This window comes from Brachyhypopomus gauderio, chromosome 3 (assembly GCF_052324685.1).
Source record: "Brachyhypopomus gauderio isolate BG-103 chromosome 3, BGAUD_0.2, whole genome shotgun sequence".
Taxonomy (NCBI): Eukaryota; Metazoa; Chordata; class Actinopteri; order Gymnotiformes; family Hypopomidae; genus Brachyhypopomus; species Brachyhypopomus gauderio.
The window spans coordinates 33,101,946-33,128,963 of NC_135213.1; the positions used below are offsets into that span (position 1 = coordinate 33,101,946).

Here is a 27,018-nt window from a genome sequence, read left to right on the forward strand (position 1 = left end):
AGTGTAATTAGCCATCACTCTAAATATTTACAATTAATCCTGCTATTCATTCTTCTGCAGTGTAGGATGTGGACATTATACTGATGTTTTGACTCATATGGATTATTGATGCTGTTTTTATCTGATCTTAAGTATTTAATGGCCACATACTTGACGGTTTTAATGTGTTTGATAGGCCGTCAATTCAGCCTCGTGTTTTGTCCTCTGTCGATACATATGAGATTAGAAGTAGGTTCCCACAAAATTTGTAGCAAGAAGCACCAAGACCTGAGAGCGGTGACTTGAGCGGTGACTTGAGCGTCCCCTTGGACGCCCTGTCTTAGTGAAGACCCTTCTCACATTCATGAGTTCTGACGGGAACGCACTTTTCTCGCTGCCTCCCACTCTCCCTTCGCAGGGTAGAGACTGCGCGCTTTGTAGTGTACTTTGGGTAAGTGCGCAGTGAAGAGACGCTGCCCTTTTGTCTGCTGTGAATCGACACTTTGTGCGATGGAGCACTTTGGGCCGTGCCTTAACATTTCGAGGGGGGGGGGGGGGGGGGGGGAGTCTCTTTCATCTGAGTGTGTGAAGTGAAGAGAAAGTGTGTGGCCCTGTGTGCGTGCATGCAAATGGTCTGTTTGTACCTCCGTGGGTGTGTGTGTGTGTGCATGCGTGTGTGCCTGCGTGTGTGTGTGTGTGTGTGTGTGTGTGTGTGTGTGTGTGTGTGTGTGTGTGTGTGTGCGTGCTTGTGTAACTAGTGCTCTTTTCTCATGTAGAACCTCATTTGCCCACCTCCTTTATGCCCTGCTGTAAGGACAGCAGTGTTTGTATGCATGCGGTGCATCCCCTGAATGCATTTGTTTGCTGTGCTACTCCCTGTCTGCTCTTTGTCTGCCATTTTACTAATTATCTGCAGCTTCCAAGGTTGGCTCAGTCCAAGCCAAGCACAGTTAACACTGGACCCCCTGCTGCCAGAGGGGAGCAGCTAAGCAAAGTAGAACTCCAAACATGTCTTGAAGAAGACTGACCACGAACGTGAACTACACTCCTACCACCTTCCACACTTACGTGGATCCACATATGCCAAACGCACCCGTACTGTCCGAGCAGCATGTGTGTTTGATCAAGGAACACTGTAAAGTGGGAAATTGCTTTTTAGTGTAACTGTAGATTTATTTTTTATGCTGTAGGTCAAATGTGGATAATCAGATTCTGAAGCCTGGTTTCACCAGCCGGGAGATTGTCATCCTGGTGAACGATGACCCTGGTGGAGTCTTTGAGTTTTCACCCGGGTCCAGAGGTCCCTGGTACATTGATGTAAGTATGAAGTGTCCTGCTTGTGTCCTCGAGGTCCCCTCGGTGCACCTGTTCCTCATTCATTCATGGGTGCTGGATAAGCCATGTACTGTAAAGGCCTTTATGCTTTACACGTGTAGGAGGGTGAGACTGTGGAGTTGCGTGTGAGTAGGCAGCAAGGCCGGCTTCTTAACCAACTGGTGAGATACACAGTGACGCCCTCCGGAAATGAGGACTTTTACGGGGCCACTGGGATCCTGGAGTTCCAACCCGGAGAGAGGGAGGTGGTGGTCGCCCTGGTGGCAAAGCCTGATGGGATGCCTGAGGTGAGGGTTGCTAGTGGAGATGTTGACTGTACAGTTTTCTTCATTCTGGGTGCAGGAACTGAGTACTGTGCATGAGTTTTGGAGGGCTTTGTCTTTGCATGTCACAAGCCTCGTAGGTAATGAATCTTATCGTGACTTTTTGTTTCAAAATCATATTCTGGTCCTGTTGTAATGTTCAGTAATATTTCCTTCGAGAGGGTCATGCATTTACAGAGATTTTTATTCGGTCCTTCTCAGCTGGATGAGATGTTTGCGGTTATTCTCAGCAGCCACAGTACCCCAGCCAGCAGACTGGGTGATCGCAGGCAGGTCAACATCACCGTGCGTAAGAGTGATGACCCTTTTGGGGTCTTGGAGTTCACTCAGCCAGGCCTCAAGTTCTCCATCAATGAGAGCAAAGCTTCAGAGTGGCACTCAGGTATGTAGGTCTTAGCCATGGGTTAAAAGAATGAACCGTCACAACATTAGTGGGGCCAGTATTGCTCAAACTCAGATGCAGTATGAGCCGCACTAGTTTATTATCATTGTAAACATCGCTCTCCTTTTTGGGTGTGAATTCTTTTCTGGCTTCTGTGGTGTGCTGTCAGTATCCTGTAGGCTGTACGCTGTAGTCTCATGGAAACTAACTGAAAACACCTCTGATGATTGATGTAGCTTCTTACCCCATCATCAGAAGGAGGGGTCAGTTTGGGAACGTGTCTGTCCTCTGGGTCCTCGAGCCCAACTATTCAGGAGATGTCACCTCAGTCCAGGGAGAGGTGATCTTTGCTGAAGGAGAGTATCTGAAAAACCTGACTCTTTTCTCCAAGCCAGATGAGGTAAAAATCATATTCCTCAGAATACGACCTGTTCGTGCTTCCATGATTCTCGTGCTACAGACAGCGTACATCATGTTTGAAAAAATTTATAATTACATTCCATTCCGTCAGATACCAGAGGATAGTGAAATATTTACAATCTCTCTCGTCAATGTGACTGGGGGTGCACGGTTGGGCAGTGTGCTAAATGCCAGCCTTGAAGTTAACAAGAATGACGACCCCATTTCCTTTATGGGTATGTTTATAACCCTGTTGTTTGACATATGTTCTAATTTTAATCTTGATTGAAACTGAAGCAGGTTTATTTAATTGTGTTTTTATACATTTCATAATATCACACTGCTTTTCCCATTTTAACACAGAGCCAGTAATTCAGAGGGTGAGAGAAGGTGGTGTGGTGAACTTCACAATCATGAGGGCCGGCCTGGCTAACTTTGTAGCAACAGTCTTGTATCGGTTTGAGTATGGGGAATCATCGCCAGGAGACTTCACCCCATTAAGAAATGACTCACTGCTAGTGTTCCCCTATGGGGAATGGCTGAAGAACATATCAGTTGCCATAAATGATGATGACATCCCTGAAGCAGACGAATCTTTTCACATCGTTTTGTTCAACACCACCGGTATGACGCATGGTTTACTTTAGAATAAAAATTCGACCTATGAAATATGTTATTTAATATGCTGTATTCAGTGCACATGGAAACCTTGGTCTTAGCTTTGGAGCAAGGGTTCCGCTTTAAGGCCGGTTTGCCAAAATCTCGACTTTGATTAACTGGTCCAGGTATTAATTTCTTATCCTTCTCATGGTGAAATCATTCCCTACAAATTTATTTTATTATGCTTTTGGCATGCCAGGCCTCATTTAGAAATTGAAATAAACCTTCTTTCATAAAACCCATTTCCATCAACTCCGTCTTCATAAAGCTCTATATATTTTCGTGCCGGCCAGTTGGATGCTCTAAAATCCCTTTTACACAGACAAAATATTCACTTCATTTCCAGTTATTCCCTCTGCAGCCAATGAGTCCAGGTTATTTGACATTTGTTTCAATACACAGAGAGCTGTGTTGATTAGGCTCGACTGGCCTGACCCCACAAAGCCCCCTCTAATCCCTGCATTGTGCGAACACATGCACACACGCATGAAAGGGGGGGCTGAATAGTGTAGCCAGTTAATTACAGACTCAAACTCTTTTCCTCTCACTCTATACATCACACAAACCTACCCACCCAAGAGATCTTGCTTTTAGCGCTTTTACCAGCGCCCATAAAGAGACGCTAAACACATTCCCTGAGAAAATGTTAAAATGGCAGATTGTTTCTATTCGCAGCCGGGCTATTGCTTTCATTGTCAATATTACTGTGTACTTTGCTAATGAGAGCAGTGTCTTATAGCGTTATAGTGTTGTCTGATGTGACAGTAACAAAGCTCTGATGCTCACCATATGTGCGCACTTTTCAAATTTACAAACACTCAGGCTGTTTATGAAACATTTGAAGAGGATTACACACGAACATCTGTGACGTTGAATAGATTTGGATGAGTGCTGCAAAAAAAAAAGGTGTTTTGGATTCCTATGCAAAAAAATTGTTATTGCTTCATAATGTCTATTTCAAAATTCAGCATCTCTGTTCTTGTCATTGCAGGAAACTCTAGACTACTTTAAATAAACAGTTACAGTTTAGGGAAATGGAAAACATAATACTTTTTGTACTTTGTTTGTCATTCCATATACAGAAGCTTTAAATGGAGAATCTGCCTTAGATGCCGATTCAGCTTTTCTGTCTACTGTAGCTGCTCAGAGTGCTTAAACAAATAATACTTTTGTCAGATAGTGTTCTGTCAGATGTTAATAATAATAAAGTCTTTTTATAATAATGCTTTGTCAGATCACTCTCTGATGGGTTATTATAACTCCTAATGTGAAAAGAGTTGGAATCACGCAATGCTTGGTGTGTGTTGGGTATTCAGGGGACACCGTGGTGTATGGACAGGATTCTGCTCTGGTGGTGATTGAAGCCAATGATGATGCCAGTGGGATATTCTCTCTGGATGCTACTGAGAAGCCTGTGGAGGAGGGCAAGTCCAACAACTACTAGTAAGGAGGCTGACCTGAGGATTTCCCATAAGTCCTTGCATGTACATGTCATGGAAGTTAATAACATGTGACAAAAGACCACAATGAATTTGGCCCGTGTTCTGTGCGTTCTCACTGCCGTTGTTTCGTCCAGTGTTATTAGGGACAGAGGGCAGTTTGGCAATGTGACAGTGTTCTGGCAGCTATTTGCCAATGACACCCCTCTGGAGCCCCGTCAGGAGTTTGTCAACACTTCGGGATTCATAGTCTTCATCACGGGAGAGAGAACCAAGCCGATAGTCTTGGAGGCCATCTCTGACAAACTTCCAGAGTTCAACGAGTTTTATGAGCTACGCTTAATTGATATTTCAGGTTAGCTGATCTTTCAAAAAACATATGCATGTTTGAATGCAAATATACTGATTCAAATATGAATTTCCATCGCAATACCGCATCTTCGGATTCAGTCAATAAAGACTATTGCTATTACTGGGTACTATTGGTACTACTGGTACTATGTATTATACTACATTAATAAACCTTTTCAGAAAATTGACATAATGTGGGCTCAAAGCTTATACAGTGTTTTATTTCTTGCCTTATAGGTGGTTATCCTGGTGATGGTGGCAAACTGGCTAAGAAAGGCCTCAATACATCCGTGCTCATCCCTTTCAACGACGACCCATTCGGTGTGTTCGCCATCGACAAAGACTCCTTAGACCAAGAGGTAGCAGAGGACGTACTGTCTGTGGATGACATGTCCTCCATCACATCCTTCACTGTCCTCCGCCAGCAAGGCACTTTCGGAGACGTGCGTGTGGCGTGGGAGATCCTATCTGAAGCATTTCCACAGGGTTTGCCACCAATGGTGGACCTTATCCTGATAGCCACGTTCCCTCAAGCCGTGATCCCCCAGCCCCATGCCAGAAGGCACCATTCTGGAACAGACGCCTTCTTCTTCTCTGGCCTTCCTGGAGCGTACGGCACCATCGCTCCTGAAGCCCAGACGCAGGAGGTTCTGCGCAGCCTGGTGAACTTCACCATCTCAGCCTGGCTGGTGCCTAGGCCCAACACAAACGGTTTCATCGTTTCGAAGGGTGATGGCAATGGAATGATGCATTATGGAGTGAAGGTCCAGACCAACGAGTCCCATGTTGGCGTGATGCTTCATTACATAACCGTTGGAAGCAACGACACCCAGGTGGCAAAGGCTACAGCGATGAAGTTCGTTGAAGATAACGTGTGGGTTCATGTGCTCATTACAGTGGAAGATGGAATTATTGAGTTTTACTTGGATGGAAACCTAATGCCTGGAGGAATTAAGGGTCTGAAAGGAGCAGCCATTATGAATGGTGTGTAAACTGGGTCTATTTTAAGGTTAGGATCTAGGCCTAAAATACTGTTTATGGTTCTGATCTGTGGTGATTAGGAATTATAAATATATCTGCAGAGTAGAGAAAAATGCTTATTTTCTCTCTTCCGCATAATTGGCTGCCGGTCAACATTCGACATCTCTCAACACACAGCGTTCCTGTTGCAAACACTGACACCACAAATCATGACATTGTTTCTTCTCACCATATATACACTTTAGTGTTGCACCTCCTGGGGGGGGGGGGGGGGGGGGGGTCTACACAAACACACACACACACACACATACGCAGTTCACATCTGGATAGAGCCTGTTGTGAGAAACCCTTGTGCTGTTGTTTAAAATTTCGCAGACACACAGTTGACTGGCTTGAATGAGTGCTGGGCTCGACTCAGGAAAGGGGCCAGCAATCTTCCTCCCAAGTAATTGAATACCATTTGACTGTTTTAATAACGTCAATGTTCCTGGAGAGACGTCCTTGACATATTTTTTGCTAAGTTAAATCCACCAAGTGATGGATTGTTAGCTTAAGTAATGGGAGTGGGCTTTGTGAAGGGTGTTGGTGTTTACTCGAGCATTTCCTCAGCTTGTACGGTTGTCTGGCTTTAAACATCTTTCTGGTGACAATAAGCCTGCGGCACCTTCCACATCTCCTAAGGCAGGAAGAACTAGGAAGAATTAACTATGACTGGGTTGTAGAACATTTTTATACCATGTACCATGTGGCATGTTTTGTTCAAAATGTTGGGCTGTATGAATTTCACTACTCAATCATTCAATACTTGACATGCCTGAATATTGGACATAAGAAAACTAACACTTGTTTCTGACATTCCTAATCTGATATTAATGCCAAAAGATGACTTACTAGGAGACGATTTTTACTGAGCGCTGTACCTATTATACCTAAATTGCACTGACACTAGTAGCAGCACAGAACATAACCGCTGTGATTTCCCATCTGTCTTCTTACAGACGGGGCTCTAGTGCGTGTCGGCTCCGACCCCGACGGCCAGCAGCTCTTCACGGGCCTCCTGCAGGACGTGCGCCTGTACGCCGGCCGCCTCGTCCGGTCGGAAATACGCGAGCTCCACGGGCAGCCCGCCAAGGCCGACCTGCGGAACGTGTCCGGCTACCTGGCGTACCGCCAAGAGGAGGCGCGCAAGTCGTTCATCGTGGAGGCGCGAGACGACGCCGTCGAGGAGGGAGAGGAGGTCTTCTACCTGCAGCTGGTGGCAGTGCACGGGGGTGCCCGGCTACCCGTGCCACGACCCACCGCCAGGCTCAGGGTTGCCAAGAGTGATAACGCCAACGGGCTGTTTGGGTTCACCGGACCATGCATTCCTGATGTAAGAGCGTGGTACAATGGCCAGATCATCTTAACCACCAAAATATGAGTCACTACAGAATCAAATACAGAATAGGGTGGCGTGGTTTAGCAATATTTAGATGATGTATGAATTTTATTTTTAAATACATTTTAGAATTTTATGTTTTATGTGTATTATTAATATATTATTGTTATAAGGCAAATACCACACTTTCTTGCTAAAGAACAACTTGTTAATTAAAAATTTTAAGAATTTAAATTATGACACGTGAATTTACCTGAAGTATTCTCACTTTCCTTGACATAAATACTATGAGACTTGTATCTCCCTGAGGTATTCTCACTTTCCCTCACATAAATACTATGAGACATGTATCTCCCTGAGGTATTCTCACTTTCCTCACATAAATACTACACTGATGCCTCTTTTCCGTGCCGTCCTTACTTAGAGTCCCAAAGAATTAGTTGATTAAATAGACAGTTCCTTCCTGATTATCCGTGTTTGGTTTGGATCCCTAGAAAGCGTGAAACGTGACCCCCTGGTTGTGAGCGCATGTCCTTATGTATGTTTAATTTGTCTTCACGCCTGGTTGGAAGGAGTTCACGTTGATGTATTTAGGGAGATTGGACACATGGCATCTCCGATGGCAGGGTCGATTAAGAGGACAGCCGGCAGGCGTAGACAGAGCATTCCTTTAGAAGGACGACCTCTCACTTACTGCCACAAGGGACTGCGTCGCCTGTGCCCTCATGAGGGCTTTCAGTGAATCAGACTGTGATACGGGCATTAAAAAATGTGTGTACAAGCTAGTACTAGACATGAATGTTTTACTACAATATCAGATACAGACCTGTCAGGCCTTGGATGATTGTTAATGTGTGTAAAAAACAATGAGGTAGTCACTTTAATACCATTGTGGGGAAACTTATATTGTTCTAAATGATTATTTTATACTGCACAAATTGGTTCATGGATTACCTTGATTTAATCAAGTTATCATTTCAAAAACTAATAAATTTGAGCACTTTGGTTTTGGGTATATGGCCACAGATCATGTGTCCTCTCTTCTCAGATGTCTGTGGAGGGTTCCACCATCTCCTGTGTAGTGGAGCGCACACGTGGGGCTCTGGACTCCGTCACTGTAAACTACACTGTGTGGCAGTTCGGCTCTCCTGAGGCGTCCAACGTGTCGGACTTCTCCAGTGCCACGGGTTCCATCCTCTTCCTGCCAAACCAGAGCTCTGAGGTAACACGGCTGACTTGTCAGTCATTCGTTGTTAATGACCTAGGGGCCTCCCACTGAGGAAGCACTCCTCGGAGCATGCTCCTCCCCCCGGTCGAGAGGTCAAAGGACAAATAAAGTGCGTCCTGCTGTCGCAGAACATGATTTAATGTTTATGGGTTTTTGGAATTGATGTCATGTCGGCTCCTTAACATCTAGCTCCATCTAGTGGGTGCTGTGGCTGTCTTACTAAGTCTGGTTTTATGATGCATCATATGACAGGTCAATAACAGGACACATGCAGTTAGACAGGCAGTGTTGCTGATCATGTAATCCGTGGTTATTGCTATATAGACCTCCCCTCATTTTCACTCTCATTCTCCTTGATCTCTCCTTGATCTCTCCTTGATCTCTCCTTGATCTCTCCATGATATCTCCAGGTTTTGAATCTGCTGGTTCTAGATGACGACATCCCTGAGTTCGATGAGTACTTCCAAGTCAGGCTGACCTCTGCCCAGTCCGGTGATGGGAAACCAGGATCAACTCCAACCAGTGGGGCAAGCATTGATCCTGACAATTCCATCAATAATGTTACCATCAAGGCCAGTGACCACCCTTATGGTATACACAGCCAAACTATTATCTCTATTATTTATATATTGTGAATTTGTATATCATGTTGCATATTATATTACACCTTGTAAATTGACTGCTTGCCTTGAAAATAATTTCTCTGAAAAGTCATGAACTATTGTTTCAGGTCTGCTGCAGTTCCAAACTGCACCTGTCACTCAGGAAATGATCAGGCCAGCTATGGAGGAAGCCCAGATTAATGTGCAAGAAGAGGTCGGCGTGCTGAGACTGCCAGTGGCCAGAGCACAAGGACTTCTGGGAAGTGTGCTGGTGCGCTACCGCACAATCCCAGTTACAGCTATTCCAGAAAAGGACTATAAGGTATCTGTGGGTTTTCTCTCATGTTCCGAAGCCGCACATTAGGTTGATTGCGTGAGGACTGACGTGAGTGTGTGAGTGGGTGCATGTGTGCCCTGTCTAGGACTGGTGCCCTGTCTAGCACTGGTGCCCTGTCTAGTGCTGTTGCCCTGTCTAGGATTGGTGCCCTGTCTAGTACTAGTGCCCCGTCTAGTACTGGTGCCCCGTCTAGTGCTGTTGCCCCGTCTAGTGCTGTTGCCCTGTCTAGTGCTGTTGCCCTGTCTAGGACTGGTGCCCTGTCTAGTACTGGTGCCCTCTCTAGGATTGGTGCCCTGTCTAGTACTGGTGCCCTGTTTAGGACTGGTGCCCTGTCTAGTACTGGTTCCCTTTCTAGGACTGGTGCCCTGTTTAGTACTGGTGCCCTGTTTAGGACTGGTATCTTGTCTAGGATCAGTTATTGCTGGACATCCTGAGCTGCCATGATGGGCTCCAGTCTTCCTTAACCCTGAATCAGATCAAAACTGATTAAGTTTTAAAGATGAATGCTAATTTATCACAATAACAGTTTATATCACATTTAAACATGTGTTTTATTACAATTTATTTTTGTCTTAAAACCATAATTTCCCCTCAGAGCACAGAGGGGCATCTTAACTTTCTGCCAGGTGAGAGGCTTAAATACATCAACGTGACTCTTATAGACAACTCTGTACCAGAGCTGGACAAAGTCTTCAGAGTGGAACTGCATGACCCTGACCAGCGAGGTAGGACACTTTAAGGTTCACACATTTTCTTCCTATTCTGTTTAAGGAATTTAGCTATGGTAATAAACAGAATCATAGTATTAGATTCTGTGCTAATCAAAGTATTTTAATGATCAGTCGACTTCCTATAGCTTACCTTCTGCAGGGGGTGTCTCTGCTCCATTGTGTAGTATGACCTTATCTGTTTCTTCCAAATTCCTCATGTGTTGCCCTTATCATTTTGACATGCTATGCATAGTTATATGCATCCCATGCATGTGGTCTTGACATAATCATGGAAAATTGCACCTATGTTCTCCCTATACACCCTTCCACATCCTGTGTGTTTCCTGTGTGCACCTGTCCTGTCTGCTTGCTGTGTGATGCCTAAGTGGGACTATTCTTTGAGAGTGAGGGCAGCGGAAGTGGCGAGAGTGACAACGACTTTTTCCTTCCTTTTCACTATCACCACGGTAAGGTCCCTGACCCTGTCTGGTCCTCCCCCAAACCAGTCGGTTCCATTTCAGAGAAATTGTTCCATTTAACAGTTCCAGGGTGCTGGGATTTTTATAGTAGTATTATATTTCTAAGTAGTATAGCGGTCCACAGTGGTCAGTGTCATGGAATTGGCAACTAATCTTTTTTTGTTGTTGCAAATTTAAAGGTATCAGAAAACGTTACTCTTCGGCAGCCTGGGTTTTGCTGACAACACGGAAAAAGACAGGATAGACAAATTTTTCTGAAATTGAACTAGACTTGCTGTATATCTTAAAACCTTCCTTGCCTCCTATCTTAAACATCTAGAAAACCTTGACAGTCACTGAGTGGGAAAAGGGAACCCAGTCCAAGTCTGGAATACAAGGAGAGCTGTTTCCTTTTGGGTATTCAGAAGTGAACACGGCCCTCCTTACTTTGTCCTCCGGTCGTTAAATCAACAGCTTCTGTGTGCTTTAAAATCAACGGTGTGATTGCTTTTCATCCTTCTCCCAAGTGTCTGCTGTTCATGTCTTCAAGCCAGCACTGGCACCAACCGAAACCCACTTAGTAGCCTTTGGCTCGTGCATTTTTGGCTAAAACTCAGTTACAGCTAATGCTAATTCACTTCTTAGTGGCCACTTATTTTCTTTCCGTTTATTTTGTGGGCAGTATAGACTGCCTCCTGAATCAAAGCTTCTGGTCGGTAAGTTGGAGATTACGAGCTGTTAAAAGTCTGGAGCCCTTGTCCACTTCAATGCCCAAGTAAAATATCCTTGTTTTTTGAGGTTGGAGGTTTAGTGTCCTCCTACAACTCAAAGACCGTCTGCAATGGTATTTGCATTGCACTAAAGCCAATGAACACTCAGAGGAGAAATGTGGGAAAAGCAAATAGCTATTATATTGAGAGGACAGCAGCGGTGGTGAGTGGTTTATTCAAATATCAGCAGGTTCACTTTTCCCATAGGGCCCTATTTAAAAACAAGCATAGAGTGCTCCATGTTTTGTTGAGACGACAGCTACAGGAGTGATTTACCAAAGTAATTACAGCATCCCATATGAGCCATCACATAAACGTTGACAATGTTTTTGTTATACAGTACAAGCTAGTACTGTACACTATTTGAAAACTGATTTAGTGAGGTTCGTTGAGATTTGCTATAATGTACCTCTTTACTGGCATTCATAGAAATCACTTATTTGCACATTATTGTCGATTGTAGTTTGATGTATCTTACTAAATTACAAAGTCAGTCATACTCCTACTATGACTTCAGAGTTTAGGCTGAACTCTCCTGTTTTGTAAAACTGCACCTGTTGAATAATAGCAATCTTGTTTGTTTGCTTTGAAGCCAACTTGGGAATTGCAGCTAACATCACTGTGACAATTGCTGCATCCGATGATGCTCACGGGGTCTTCCAGTTCAGTGGCGACTCTCTCTCAGTAAACGGGACGGAGCCAGAGGAGGGACACAATACTGTGACGTTACAGGTCAAATCTCTCCGTTTACGTAATTATTTAACAACGTATCAGACGATTTTTCACAAATTGGATTATAGAGATGTGCACTTAGCACATAATTTAATGGTGTCTAGAGAAAGGATGTTACTGATGAAAGAGATGCTTTCTTTTCCACTCAGGTTGTTCGTACATTTGGGGTTCTGTCCAACATGACTGTATACTGGGAGGCAGATGCAGACTCGGAAGGAGAGCTCATCTACAGATCTGGCAACTTGACCTTTGGTGTAGGCCAAACCATTGGGTCCATCTACCTTCTGATCTCCCAGGATGATGTACCTGAGCTGGATAAGAGCTTCAAAATCCGCCTCGCTAATGTCTCTCATGGCCGGCTTGGGAACCAGACCGTCGCCACCCTTACTGTGCTGGCTAGCGATGATCCTTATGGACTGTTTGAATTCTCTGAAAGCAGCAGACCAGTTCGTGTTGCAGAAGCAGACAGCCTGGTCACATTGACAATCCGACGGCAGAGAGGGTTGATGGGAAGGGTGAGAGTGGAGTACCAGACACTGAGGGATATTGATCCAGAGCCCTATAGCACACCGGGTGTGGGCAGGGCAAGTGCTGGGAAAGATTTTGTGCCTATTTCGCAGTCGGTCACATTCTTAGCCAATCAGAGTGAAGCGAATGTGACTGTCCGGATTCTGGATGACAAGGACCCAGAGAGGGCGGAGTCTGCATATGTGGAGCTCAGCAGTGTCACTCTGGTTCAGGGGGCACAGACGAGAACAGGTGAGATCCTTATTTTGTCAGGGCTGGTCCCAGGGCGGCCCCTCCGGTTGCCACCAGGAGGAGCCCGCGAGTCAGACCTCAGACAAATCAGCGGTAATGGCTTTCACCTGTCATCCCGTCTTTATAAGGATGACAGACGCAGTGCCTCACCGCTGAGTTGTCTGCTTCATGTCGTCAACCTCACGCCATTTCCCTGTTGTCTCTGCTCGGTGTCTCGCCACCCTGCCTCTTATTCGTTTCAGTTGTTTTGTTTGTATTCCTGTCCATTCGAGTACTTACCTCCTGCGCCGCTCCCTGGCCTCTCTCAAGTTTTCCTCCCGCTGTTATTCTTCCTGTCCGTTTGGTTTTGGTTTTGGGAAGGGTTTTTTGTTCCTCGCGGCGTTTGCCAGCTAGCCAGCTACCTTCCCTGGCGTCCTTGTTTTTTCCTTTTGGTTTTCTGTGTGTTCGCCACGCGTTGAGTTATTCCGCGATTGTTCTCTGTTTTCCCCCGTTACACGCGTCGAGTTTCTCCGCGATTACTTTCAGTTTCACCCTCTACGTCAGCACTGAATACCCAGCGCGCCGAGTCTTTGTTCCCTCGCGCTCGTGCGATTATTCAGTGTACGGACAAGGCGTTTGGGTTCGCCATCATAAAACAACCGCGGGAGATTCCATCCCCTACATCTCCCGTTCTGACAGAACAACTCAGCCTAATCATGAACCCAGCCGAGTCTCACGACATAGAGCGAATGAAACTCGCATTAACCGTACGAGGGCAGGCTATAGGCAAACAAGATCAAATGCTGCAACACGTACTAGAACAGCTACAAAACGTTACGGTGGCCCTGCAGAACGTTAGCCAACACCCAGCTGCTCCTGTCAGCCCGCCGCTTGCTGTGCCCTCAGCCACGCCTGCTCACTATGAGCCTGCTCTCCCTTCACCTGCACGTTTTGCAGGCGGATCCGGTGAATGTCGTGGTTTTTTGTTGCAATGTGACCTGATATTTGAACAGCAGCCACTAAGGTTTCCCACAGAGAAAGCCAAGGTAGCCTACGTCCTCACATTGCTCTCTGGCAAGGCTTTGGCCTGGGCTACGCCAGTATGGGAGAACCAACCCGACGTGTGCTCGAGTTTCGAACGGTTCTCCCAAGCCTTGAGGAGCACGTTCTACCACCCTGCATCCGGTGGCCAAGCAGGGTCAAGGCTGTTGAAATTACGCCAGGGCAAGAGTACGGTGGCCGAGCACTCCATTGAATTCCGTACTTTGGCCGCGGAGAGCGGTTGGGAGGCCCAAGCCCTTACAGCGGCTTATCTAGAAGGGTTAGATGAGGGTCTCAAAGATGAGCTAGCCCTCCGGGACCTACCCACTGATCTGGATGCGTTTATTGAGCTTACGGTCAGGCTCGACAACAGGTTACGTGAGCATAGAACCAGACGTTGCTCCCAGACTGGATTCTCCGCCACCGCTCAGGCTAGCTCCCTCACATCCAAGGCAGATTGGGTTAGCGAGGCCCCTAGGGAGCAACCTATGCAGATAGGGCACACTCGCCTGTCAAGAGAGGAGAGGCAGGCACGCATACAAGAGGGCCGGTGTTTATACTGCGGTAAAGGGAGCCACAGACGCGACAGCTGCCCCGACCTACAAGGCAAAAGGGCAGACCCGCCGATAGCTGGGGAGACTCCGGCGGGTCTCTCTGGTACTCCTCACTCCGAGGCTCTAACCCTCCACGTCACCCTCTCGTGGCGTGGAGGTCCTGAACACAGGCTCCTTGTGCTAGTTGACTCGGGGGCAGCCGGCAATTTCATTGATGCCTCCTTAGCGGCTTCTCTCGGGATCCCACTCATTACCCTCGATACGCCCCTCACTGTGGCCGCTGTCGACGGAAGGGCCCTTATGTCAGGGAGTGTGAGCAGCCAGACTATCCCCCTTGACATGAGAATAGGGGGACACAGCGAACACATAACACTGTACGTTATCAGTGCCCCTAAGTTAGGCCTTATTCTTGGTCTGCCCTGGCTCCAGCGCCATAACCCAGACATCGACTGGCTGCATCTGTCGGTCAAACAGTGGGGCCCCCTGTGTAGGACTACCTGTCTGGTGACCGCTAGTCCTACAGTCGGCAAAGGCCCTGCCGAACAGCTAGACCTTACTCCCGTTCCTGCTGAGTACCACGACTTGCAAGAGGTCTTCAGCAAACAAAAAGCCGGGTTCTTGCCCCCACACAGACCCTTTGACATCGCTATCTACCTCTTACCTGGTACGAGTCCTCCCAGGGGTCGTCTGTTTTCTCTTGCTCCGCCTGAACGCAAGGCCATGGATGAGTACATCCAGGAGTCCTTAGCTGCAGGGCTCATACGGCCATCTACCTCTCCCGCGGGTGCGGGATTTTTCTTTGTGGGGAAAAAGGATGGAGGTTTACGGCCGTGCATAGACTACCGGGGGCTCAACAAGATCACCGTCAAAGACAGGCACCCTTTGCCCCTCATGCCATCGGCCTTCGAAGCACTGCAGCAGGCTACCGTGTTCACCAAGCTGGACTTGCGCATTGCTTACAACCTCATTAGAGTGCGTGAGGGTGACGAATGGAAGACTGCTTTTATTACCCCTTCGGGTCACTACGAGTACCTAGTGATGCCGTTTGGGCTCATGAATGCCCCAGCCGTCTTCCAAAGGTACATCAACGGGGTGCTAAGGGAGACCTTGGACCGCTATGCGTTTATATACCTGGACGACATACTAATATACAGCCAGTCGCTCAGGGAACACGTCGGGCACGTCAGGAGGATTCTCCAGTTGTTGCTGGAGAACCACCTGTATGTTAAATTGGAGAAATCGTTGTTTCACATGGAAGAGGTCTCGTTCCTTGGTTTCCGTGTTTCCAAGGGCAAATTGGCCATGGAACCGGCTAAAACCAGAGCGGTGGCCTCCTGGCCGGTGCCCACGTTGGTCAGGCAGGTTCAGCGCTTCTTGGGGTTCGCCAACTTCTACCGCCGGTTCATCAAGGATTACGGTTCTGTGGCAGCCCCCCTATCTGCGCTCACCAGCAAGACCCTTAGGGGTTTCAATTGGACCCCTCAGGCCCAGGCCGTGTTCGACGACCTCAAAGGAAGGTTTGTTTCTGCCCCCGTGCTTCGTATGCCGGATCCCGACCTCCCCTTTGTTGTGGAGGTCGATGCCTCTGAAGTGGGAGTGGGGGCCATCCTGTCCCAACGGTCGGGGAGCCCTCCTAAACTCCACCCCTGCGCCTTCTACTCCCACCGTCTTACTCCGCCCGAGCGCAACTACGACGTGGGCGATAAGGAGCTCCTGGCTGTCAAATTGGCCCTTGAGGAGTGGAGGCATTGGCTGGAGGGTGCCAAACACCCTTTTGTGGTCTGGACAGACCACAAGAACTTGGCATACCTCCAGCAGGCCAAACGGCTTAATCCTAGGCAGGCAAGGTGGTCGCTCTTCTTTGAGCGGTTCGAGTTCACCTTGTCGTATCGGCCCGGGTCCAAGAACACTAAGCCCGATGCCCTCTCTCGCATATGGGAACCGCCCTCTGTTCCCTCAGGCCCAGGGACTGTGATTCCCCCTGCCAAGATCGTAGCTCCTGTCCAGTGGGACATTGAGGCCACCGTTAAACGGGCCTTGACAAGGGATCCAGATCCTGGGGGAGGGCCAGCGGGGCGGCTCTACGTTCCGGCCCGGGTGCGTGGGCAGGTCATGAAGTGGGCTCATGCCTCACCATTTGCCGCCCACCCAGGTGCTCGGCGCACCCTTGAACTACTCAAGCGTCGTTTTTGGTGGCCCAACATGGACCGATCTGTTGGCAGTTTTGTGGCTGCTTGCGCGGTGTGCGCTCAGGGAAAGACCCCTCATACCAAGCCCACAGGGCTGCTCCACCCGCTTCCGGTTCCTTCTCGTCCATGGTCGCACGTCTCCATGGACTTCGTGACCGGGTTGCCCCCTTCTCGGGGCAACACGGCTATACTGGTCATTGTGGACCGCTTTTCTAAATCTGCTAAGTTTATAGCACTGCCTAAGCTCCCCTCTGCTCGCCAAACGGCCTCCGTCTTCCTGCAACACATTGTGCGTGCTCACGGCTTCCCTGTGGACGTGGTTTCCGACCGTGGGCCACAGTTCACGAGCTGTTTTTGGGGCGCTTTTCTTAAACTCCTGGGTGCCAGGGCCAGCCTCTCCTCTGGGTTTCACCCCCAGAGCAACGGCCAGACGGAGCGGGTGAATCAGGACCTTGAGCAGACGCTCCGATGCCTGGCCTCCTCCAATCCAGCCTCCTGGTCCGACCAGCTCATGTGGGCGGAGTATGCCCACAACACCCTCTGGCACTCGTCCTTGGGCATGTCGCCCTTCGAGTGCCTTTACGGCTATGCTCCGCCCATGTTCGCTGATCAGGAGGGGGATGTGGCGGTGCCTAACGCCAGAGCCCTGGTTCGCCGCTGCAGGTCCACCTGGCGGCGGGCCCGCAGGGCCCTGCTTAAGGCCTCGGCTGGCCACAAGCGCTGTGCTGACAGGCATCGCCTTCCGGCCTTGTCTTTTCGTCCTGGACAACGGGTGTGGCTGTCGTCCAGGGACCTGCCGGTTCGTGGTGGGACCCGGAAGCTGGCACCACGCTTTCTGGGCCCCTTTAAGGTTGAGCGGCGGGTCAATCCGGTGTCTTACCGCCTGTCCCTTCCTTCGTCCCTCCGGGTGCACCCTGTATTCCACGCCTCGCAGCTTCGGCCGGTTCTGTGCCGCCTTCCCCGCGCTGCAACACCGCCTGCCCCCCGTACAGTCGGTGGGGGTCCGGCCTACACCGTCCGCCGGTTGTTGGACGTCCGTCAGGTTCGGGGCCGGGAGCAATTCTTGGTTGATTGGCAGGGGTGCGGACCGGCTGACCGCTCCTGGGTTCAGGCCAGCCGGGTCCTGGACCAGACCCTGATCCGGAACTTTCGCCAGGACAGGGCTGTCGCCCTGGGCCCGCAGGGTCTCGGGCCTAGAGGGGGGGGGGCTCTGTCAGGGCTGGTCCCAGGGCGGCCCCTCCGGTTGCCACCAGGAGGAGCCTGCGAGTCAGACCTCAGACAAATCAGCGGTAATGGCTTTCACCTGTCATCCCGTCTTTATAAGGATGACAGACGCAGTGCCTCACCGCTGAGTTGTCTGCTTCATGTCGTCAACCTCACGCCATTTCCCTGTTGTCTCTGCTCGGTGTCTCGCCACCCTGCCTCTTATTCGTTTCAGTTGTTTTGTTTGTATTCCTGTCCATTTGAGTACTTACCTCCTGCGCCGCTCCCTGGCCTCTCTCAAGTTTTCCTCCCGCTGTTATTCTTCCTGTCCGTTTGGTTTTGGTTTTGGGAAGGGTTTTTTGTTCCTCGCGGCGTTTGCCAGCTAGCCAGCTACCTTCCCTGGCGTCCTTGTTTTTTCCTTTTGGTTTTCTGTGTGTTCGCCACGCGTTGAGTTATTCCGCGATTGTTCTCTGTTTTCCCCCGTTACACGCGTCGAGTTTCTCCGCGATTACTTTCAGTTTCACCCTCTACGTCAGCACTGAATACCCAGCGCGCCGAGTCTTTGTTCCCTCGCGCTCGTGCGATTATTCAGTGTACGGACAAGGCGCTTGGGTTCGCCATCATAAAACAACCGCGGGAGATTCCGTCCCCTACATCTCCCGTTCTGACATATTTAAATGCATGCACTACTGTTAATCACTGGCTGATCTATATTGTGATATTTTTCACATAACAGAAAATGTAACACGCACATGATTTGTTGTGTTCCGCAGTTGCTTCGTCCCCTCGACTTGGCCTGAGGAACGTCTCAGTGGCTCAGATCATCATAGAAGCCAGTGATGATGCTTTTGGGGTGCTGCAGCTTTCGTCGTCAGCAGTGAGCGTGCCCGAGTACTACGTCGGGCCAATCATCAATGTCACACGCACAGGAGGGATTTTTGCAGACGTGTCCGTCAAGTTCCGGGCGGTACCAATGACTGCACGGCTCGGTACGTGAGAGCAAAGGCCACACACCTGCAGGCACATTTGAATCAGGTTCCTACAGCACCTGTTTTGTCAGATATTGGCACAATTTGGCACTTCAATGGTACTCTTATTCTGTTTTATTTTGCTCTCAGTTGAAATTCAGAAAAATGATTGGAAGAAGAATGTTAAGGCCCCCCCTTTTTTTCATTTTGTCATGTTCCCGCTCAGTCCTTATTGGCTCAGTAACAGCAGCTTGAGAGTTGCTCAGAGTTGGACAGGAACCTTTTGCTGTGTGTGTAGGTGAGGACTTCAGCGTGGCTTCCTCTGACGTGGTCCTTCTAGAGGGAGAGAGCAGTAAATCCGTCCCTATCCTTATTATCAATGACATGGTGCCTGAACTAGAGGAAACCTTCCGTATTGAACTTCTCAACCAGACCACAGGGGGAGCTTTCCTGGGCGAGCCCTCTCGGGCAATCATCACGATCTTGCCTTCAGATGACCCCTATGGATCCTTTGGTTAGTTAAAGTATTAGCAAAAGCCATGTTTGTGTCACTTGGGTTAGTTTCTTTAAAAGTTCAAGTTTCACTCCTTGGCCTGACTTGTGTTGCTCAGTTTTCCAGGTTGCGTCGATTACCGTTGAAGAGCCAGGGGAGAATGCTTTTGAAGTCTCCTTGTCCATTGTGAGGAATGCTGGGTCTATAGGTTATGTGATTGTCCAATGGCAAGCCACCGTTAATGGACGACTGGCAACTGATGACCTTCGACCAGTGTCAGGAGAGGTCAGTTTTGCTCCAGGTGAAACTATGAAGACGCTAAAAGTAGAGGTTTTGGCTGATAAGGTTCCAGAAATCGATGAGGTAAGAATCACTGTTGTTGCGTTCAGTTCAATATTCAGTCATTTAACATGAAATGAAGCATGACCATGATGTTAACGGTTTAGTTATCTGTATGTTTCAGCTCATTAAGGTTGAGCTTATTGGTGCCACAAATGGTGGAAGCATTGGTGCTGAAAATGTGGTGAACATCACTGTTCCTGCCAATGAAAATCCCTATGGAATAGTGTACTTTGATCAAAAGGTGTATCGAGTGCATGAACCCCTAGAAGGCGTTTACACTGCCAACATTACTGTCCGAAGAAGGTTGGCTTTAATTCCACACCTATTTTTATGATTCAGCCAAAAGTAGGATAAATATTTTAAAAGGCTAATAAATTTGTTTGTTTTGTTCTTCTTCTTCTTGTTTTCCAGTGGAGGTCATTTTGGATTTCTAGAGATCCTATATAGCACCTTTGAGATTGATGTCATAAGCAATGCTCAGAGAGACGGCCGGAACTTCCTTATCTACTACGATTCCCCATTGGTTGGGGAACCCTCCACTGCCATTAGAAGGCCCATCAACGTCACCTCAACCAGAGATCCTCTGAACTTCTGTGCAGCCTTCTGCCTCCGAGAACGAGCCTGCCAAGCCTTTTCCTTCACAAATGCTTCCACTGCGGTGTGCTACTGGATACCGTCTAGGACTGGCCAGCTTTCAAATGCCACCCAGACGCGCACCTATAACAAGAACAGCACGGCTGCTGCCTTACTCTTCAGCTCACAGGCTGTTGCCGGGAGTGACTATGTCACCGTGGCCGCGCAGACGGCCACCATGCTCTATGGATCGAGCATCGCCAACCTCACTGTGCCAATTCTGGCAGACTCTTTACCAGAGATGGATGAGAGCTTCACGGTTCAAATTTTGAAGGTTGCCCTGGTTAATTTGACCGTGGCCGAAAAACACTTGCCCACCATTGGGCAGCCGGATGTAGCTACGGTGACTATAGGGATGAATGGTGATGCGTTTGGAGTTTTTATCCTCTACAGCATTAGCCCTAATGCTACTAAGAATGGATTGTACTTGGAGGTAAGAGAGGAGTCTCTTACTAGAGTGCTGCTGGTCATTGAGAGAACTGGTGGCAGTCTAGGCCAAGTTACAGTGGAATGGATGTATGTTGGTGGTAGTGCAACACCCAGTGCTGACTTTAATGGTACAACCGGGGAGACTCTCATCTTCGCAGAAGGTAGTTCTAAAACCCAGTGCCATCAAACACTAATCGCAGCTTTCCATCTTTAAGAAAGTTAATGTTTTCACCTTTATCTTTTGCAAAGTCTTGTCATCAGTGCACCTTATGTCTTTCTTTTGCAAAAAGGTGATGTAAGGAAGACCATTGAGCTCTACATTATAGATGACCTTGAACCAGAGGGCAATGAGACCATAAAGATCGGATTGGTGAGGACCGAGGGTGGTAGCCGTATCCTTCCCAGCTCAGATACCGTCACCATCCTCATCCTCGCTAATGACTACGCAGCTGGCGTGGTGGGCTTCCATCCAGCCTCCCGATCAGTCATCGTTAGAGAGGGTGGGTCTCCTTACACTACCTGTGATGGACATCGTTGCAAAGACCAGTTATGAGTTAACATTGAAATAACAATAACATTTCAACTGATTCTAATTTCATATGGAAATTTTTTCTGCTTCTACTATTAGCTTTGTAACAGTACAAACATTGCCCCCTTGATCTTGAGTGATGCAATTAGAGGGATTAATAATTAAATGTGTCTGTCCTATAGGTATGTTCGTATAGGCATTTGAAACCCCACTTTGTAATTGAATGATCAGGTTTCAGTTTAGCATGCTTTAGTTATCGGTGACACTCTGTTGTAGTGAAACAGAGAGTGTCTTGCAACAGCTGGTGCATTGGTAGAATGGCATGAGCTGTCTCACATGCACGACAAGGCACTTTGATGCTTTCCTTTGTGAATCGCTTCATCGCCGTGTACTGAGCAAACTGTACATTCAAAGTAAAATCACATGGATTGATCGCAATATAGACTCGTGCCGTGCAATTCCTTGCTGACTGGGAATTCTTTAGAGGTCTCTTTAGAGTTTTTATAGCCACAGGTTCATTTGTGTGGCAGGTGAGAGGCTGCCATTGGTGGTACAGAGGACTGCTCCTGCAGTTGGGAACGTCACCGTGGAATGGAGAATCCAAGGCCCTCAATCCTCTCTCACGTTTGCCGTTACCTCTGGAATTCTCTTCTTTACTGAGGTTAAAAAAAGTCCTAACACATATATACGATTTAGGACGATGCCAAGCGTTTAAAAAAGCCACGTTGGTCCAGACGCATGTATAATTAATTTTATGTTAATTGTGCATGCTAATGTGCTGTGGACTGTAGGGGATGTTGAATGACACCATAGTTCTGCAGCTGCTGGATGATAGCACTCCTGAGGACAGAGAGGAGTACAGACTCATCCTCTCTAACGTTCAGACTAAGGGTAGGTTGCTCGGGCTGTTCTGATTATTTCTGATTATTCTGATTGTGATTAAATGTTTGAGCATAGCAAATAGTGAATTTATTCTTCGACAGCAAGTGTGAAAACACTGACCATATAGCTGTTCCATTGTGGCTGTTAACAGCTTCAAAGTTGTGATTTTCAACTATATCAGCGCTGCAACAGCATTTCTACTTAGGGCCAACAACACATCCTGGTGGAAAACTGTAACCTGTACAGCCGATTGGTTCTTTCCTGTGTCACTCAGGTGTAACAGCCACAGGTGTGGCAGGTCTAGATGTTCAGGGTCGCGAGGCAGTGGTCACTGTGGAGGCTAGCGACGAACCATTTGGAACACTGAGCATCGCCCCCTCGTCTCTACTGATCTACACTGAGGAGAAGGACACCACCCTCAGGATCTACATCAACAGAGAGTTTGGAGCTTCAGGTCTGGATCTATGTCCCTATGAAGACATTTGTGTCATGCATGAAATGTAGATATAAAAGACGCATAGATGTTTCTAGTCCCAAGATGCCTCTAATGGCATTAACGGAATTCTTTACCTATACATGCAACATGAAACAAGTATAATGAGGGGCACTTATATTTTTGTTCATGTTTAATATTAACTAGCCCACTTTAGAAGTTCTATATCGTTACCTATGCAAAGTATTTGGGTTACTTATTCCTATAAATTGCCCACAGTGTTAAAGGGAAGAATTTAAAGGTAAGTACAGGAAGGTTGAGGTTGAGGTTTCAGGGTTGTTTTATGTTGTAATTCACTCCACAGGAGCACTGAATATCAGCTATGAGACGGTGAAAGGTTCTCTGCAGGACCTGAGGCAGGTTGAAGGTTCTCTAGCAGATCCAGGCCAGGACTTCAAGTATGTCTCCAACCATGTCATCATGCAGGATGGCCAGACCTCAGTATCAGTCCCTATCACTATTATAGATGTAAGTCTCTCAATCAAAGTTTATGTAGAGTATGCAATTTTTGTGATTACCATACATTTGCATGGTTACCACATGACTCTCAGTTAAAATACCATTAAAATATCAATATTTGCTTTTATACAGGACGACATTCCTGAGTTGCAGGAATTTTTCCTGGTCAACATCACATCAGCAGTCCTGATAACCACGCTCTCAACCGTCCCTAAGATAGGTACGCTTAATCATATTTATGAATCCATGACTCTTAAAACTACGGTGTACTATACACTGTATTTTACGATATTTTGTTATGCAGTCTTTCTCTCAGTTCTTTCATCCATATCCCTTCTCAGCTTGAATTTAATTACCTTAATTTCTCTATTGCTGACTTCAATTTTCACTAGAGGTACAGTTCACATTGAAAGGTAACGGGAGATGTTTCTGTGTGTGTTTGGCTGTAGCAAGACAATCAGTGTAGATGGCAAACCTACTTCCCCATTGCTTTACTGTTGAACGAATTTGTTGCTGGACACAATCCCATACCTCTGTGCTGTTACTGTGCTTGTAGCAAATTTGGCATATATGTATTATATTACATCATGTATTCAAATTATGCCTTTTGACTGTTTGGCGTCCAACTGATTGCCTGTGTGAATTAAATGTGTTAACAGATACTCATGGCCTGGTAGCAGAGGTTAGCATTAATGCTAACGACGGTATCCGTGGTATCGTCAGCTGGCAAAGCATAGAGTAAGTAATACTATCAAACATAATTATGTTTATTGGCACCACTGAGTTGGACCATGATCAAGAGCTAAATGCCTTAATTATTCCTTTGCAGTTATGAAGTAAACGAGACTGTTGGAGCGTTAACCTTGGTGGCTTACCGGGATGCTGGGGCATATGGAAACGTCTCCGTCTTCTTCTATGCCCAAAATCTAGAAGCTCAGCTGGGCCTAGACTTTAATGCTACAGCATCGGTGAGTTATAGACGCTTTTCCTACTATTTGTACCTCACAGGAAGTGGTCACCATTTGTTTAGAACATTAACCCCGAATCAACTCCCTTGCAGACGCTCCATTTCGTTAATGGAGAAAGGCGAAAGTTTGTAGATGTGGTGATATTGGATGACCCTGTTCCAGAAGGAAAAGAAACATTCCAACTCATTCTAACAAACCCATCAGCAGGCCTTGAGCTGGGAAAGAACACCACAGGTTAGCAATGTGCAAAAGTGTGTACAAAGTGTTTAAAATGTATTGTGTGTTAGGAGGCAAAAATGCTAAAATTCACTAATTTTACAGTTCTTCTTGTGTTCAACAGCAACAGTGACCATCCTGGCCAACGATGATGGCCATGGCATCATTTCCTTCAACAATAGTGAGCACTTCCTGTTGAGGGAGCCCTCTTCAGTGTCAGGTCTGGGCCAGAGTGTGGCTACCCTCTACATTGTAAGAGATCCTCCCCTGGGAACATTTGGGATGGTGACTGTGCAGTTTTCCATTACTGATGCCAATGGCACGCACTCTATGGATGACCTTACACCGTCTGAGGGCTTTGTAGTTCTTGAAGATGGGGTCAGATATAAGGTGAGCGGGAGAGCTCTTCCTAGACTTTGACTTACGGTGCCCAACGTGCAGCATTCTTCCAGTTAGATGAATATTAGAGTGATCAGAAGCTGATATGATTAGGGGTCCTGTGAGGTTTGATACTGGCAAAGTGTTTTTAATGTACCTTCCTGGTATTTTAATTGGATTATGTGCTGGGTTTTTTAGACGCTGGAGATCTGGGCAGTTCTAGATGCAGACCCAGAAATGAATGAGACTTTCACAGTTACTTTGTTCAACCCGAGTGGAGGGGCACGACTGGGAGAACGTCTTCACACACTCATCACCGTGCTAGAGAACCAGGCTCCACTGGGACTGTTCAGAATATCTCCATCCAGCAACAGGTACACACACACCATCCAGCAACAGGCACACACACACACACACACACACACACACACACACACACACACACACAAACATCCCTTATGCAAATACTACTATGCAATGATTTTGGAATTATCTTGTCTCATTGCGATGTGTGTGTGTGTGTGTGTGTGTGTGTGTGTGTATGTGTAAAGAACTCTGAGCTCTTTAACAGTTGAGGAAGGTATTGGCACAGTGTTTTTGACAGTATCTCGCAGTAATGGCCTGGATTCTGCAGTCAGCGTGGAATTCGAGACCCAGTCAGACACAGCTGTCGGCATGAGTAAGACTCATCCCACAACTGCGCCAGCAGTACATCAAATTACAATATGATTTGCCAAGCAGTTTGCATTAAACTAACTTTTGCATTGATATGTCAGAGGGGGATAATCCGTACCTGGCTGTGTATCAGCGCATTGGAGACTCCCTGCCTCTGGGATGGTGTGTAGTGTTCAGTGGGGACTCTGCTCTGGCCTTGAAGCTTGGAAGCATGCCCGGTAGCTTAATCCAGGACCAGGCCATTCTCTACAGTTGGCAGGGGGTGTTCATGCCTATTGAGGTACTGCACTCATCTGCCTGTTAACATGGTACAACCCATTGTGTGATAGCTAGTGGAAATACCCTTGATAGAAATAGAAGGTTTCACTGGCACATTTTCCAAGAGCCAGAAGTTGAGCACTCGTAGCTGTTTTAAAGCAGACTTTGGTCTTGTTTTTCTAAACGGACTGTAATCATTGAAAGGTGATGCAGATTTCACATTTCAGAAAAGGTGATTCAGACCAGTAATCTGGTCCACTTCTCTTCCTTCTTTTCTTCTTATTACATAATCAACATTTCATCGAAAAAAAAAAAATTAGTTCATGATATGAAGAGCCAGTGTAAATGTTTTGATGAAACTTGCCAGTAAAGGTCCATGCCAGTATCTGTTCTGCTGTTCTAGTCGGTGAACATCCAGTGGCCCAACTCTTGTGTGGGATTTACTGTAAACGGCACCACCTATGTGGCAGTGTCCCACAGAGTCGCCACAAGCTCGTCTGCTGCCAATGTCAGCTTATACCGCCTTCAGCCAGACCTCAATCTTACTCTAGTGAGTCCACGAGCGTCGCCGTATCCAACAATAGCCCTCACTCCATTTTTACTTCCATCTCACGGTGGCTTTTCATTTTTCTTTTCTTTTTTTTTCCTTCATGGGTTCTGTTTCTTTTCTAGGAGCGGACTGTGGCTGTGGGAAGCCATGAGGTTAAACATTTCTCCATCAAGTCTCAACAATATCTGATAACCTTGAACGAGGTTAAGATCTCCTTGGTCCTATATGTATTCTATTATGAAATGCATCAATACCACATTTATTTTTTACATGGACAAAACCAAATTCATTGTGAAAGTATTATGTTTGTAGGAATGCATTGATATAGCATATGAGCTATACTGTTTGCACCTTTAAATTTTATAGCCAGAAGTTGTGTTCAAATGCAAAAGCTCCACCCATTAAAGTGTCGTTCTGCCTTTTTGTGCAGGTCTTTCTGTGGACCGGAAAAGATCTCACGCTCCATCACACTCTGGAGCTGCAGGACATCGTTGCTCTGTCCCCTTTCACCCACGCTGGGGGCAGCAGCCAGCACCTCGCAGCCTGCAGGAACAGAACCTCCTCCCCATGCTTCATCTACCAGTGGATCAACGGAAGCTTCCAGAACCCTCAGCTGCTGGCAAACGGCTCTAGAGTCAAACAAGTGGAGTCCGTTCTCACGGGAGGAGCCACGCTACTGCTAGTTGCCACTGATGGTACTTTTTGTTTTCGTTTAAATGTGGAGGGTAGACGCTTCCCTGTAATTTACCAAAAAAACGAACCAAGGGAAAACAAGGTCAGGTGCAGACTATACTTTGCCAACCAGCTGAACTTTCCATGTTTGATTTGAGCATGTTTGAGTGATGGTGTACAAATGAGGTGTACGAGCGCGTTGTGGACGTGACGCACACGGTGTTCTCAAACAGCACCAGACACGAAGGCACCGGTGCAGATTTAGACTTTGGCTACACGTAACA

The 27,018-nt window shown here is 47.2% G+C and overlaps 1 protein-coding gene across 1 annotated transcript in view; it reads left to right on the forward strand.

The window, feature by feature from the left end:
* The window catches only part of adgrv1 (adhesion G protein-coupled receptor V1), a 114,013-nt gene that overhangs the window by 24,105 nt on the left and 62,890 nt on the right, over positions 1-27,018 (forward strand). Inside the window, exons 12-49 of the mRNA XM_076997712.1 lie at positions 1,170-1,296; positions 1,416-1,601; positions 1,839-2,019; positions 2,256-2,419; positions 2,531-2,654; positions 2,782-3,042; positions 4,395-4,521; positions 4,655-4,872; positions 5,106-5,852; positions 6,848-7,221; positions 8,276-8,449; positions 8,866-9,046; positions 9,186-9,379; positions 9,990-10,119; positions 10,491-10,571; positions 11,925-12,064; positions 12,214-12,823; positions 18,563-18,778; positions 19,056-19,271; positions 19,369-19,613; positions 19,714-19,895; positions 20,004-20,815; positions 20,945-21,154; positions 21,714-21,844; positions 21,975-22,074; positions 22,340-22,519; positions 22,863-23,026; positions 23,150-23,237; positions 23,677-23,755; positions 23,847-23,985; positions 24,078-24,219; positions 24,326-24,591; positions 24,778-24,953; positions 25,131-25,258; positions 25,356-25,534; positions 25,916-26,062; positions 26,185-26,265; positions 26,493-26,757. Of these exons, the coding sequence (XP_076853827.1) occupies positions 1,170-1,296; positions 1,416-1,601; positions 1,839-2,019; positions 2,256-2,419; positions 2,531-2,654; positions 2,782-3,042; positions 4,395-4,521; positions 4,655-4,872; positions 5,106-5,852; positions 6,848-7,221; positions 8,276-8,449; positions 8,866-9,046; positions 9,186-9,379; positions 9,990-10,119; positions 10,491-10,571; positions 11,925-12,064; positions 12,214-12,823; positions 18,563-18,778; positions 19,056-19,271; positions 19,369-19,613; positions 19,714-19,895; positions 20,004-20,815; positions 20,945-21,154; positions 21,714-21,844; positions 21,975-22,074; positions 22,340-22,519; positions 22,863-23,026; positions 23,150-23,237; positions 23,677-23,755; positions 23,847-23,985; positions 24,078-24,219; positions 24,326-24,591; positions 24,778-24,953; positions 25,131-25,258; positions 25,356-25,534; positions 25,916-26,062; positions 26,185-26,265; positions 26,493-26,757 (8,165 nt within the window). The remainder of the gene's footprint in view (positions 1-1,169; positions 1,297-1,415; positions 1,602-1,838; positions 2,020-2,255; positions 2,420-2,530; positions 2,655-2,781; positions 3,043-4,394; positions 4,522-4,654; positions 4,873-5,105; positions 5,853-6,847; positions 7,222-8,275; positions 8,450-8,865; positions 9,047-9,185; positions 9,380-9,989; positions 10,120-10,490; positions 10,572-11,924; positions 12,065-12,213; positions 12,824-18,562; positions 18,779-19,055; positions 19,272-19,368; positions 19,614-19,713; positions 19,896-20,003; positions 20,816-20,944; positions 21,155-21,713; positions 21,845-21,974; positions 22,075-22,339; positions 22,520-22,862; positions 23,027-23,149; positions 23,238-23,676; positions 23,756-23,846; positions 23,986-24,077; positions 24,220-24,325; positions 24,592-24,777; positions 24,954-25,130; positions 25,259-25,355; positions 25,535-25,915; positions 26,063-26,184; positions 26,266-26,492; positions 26,758-27,018) is intronic.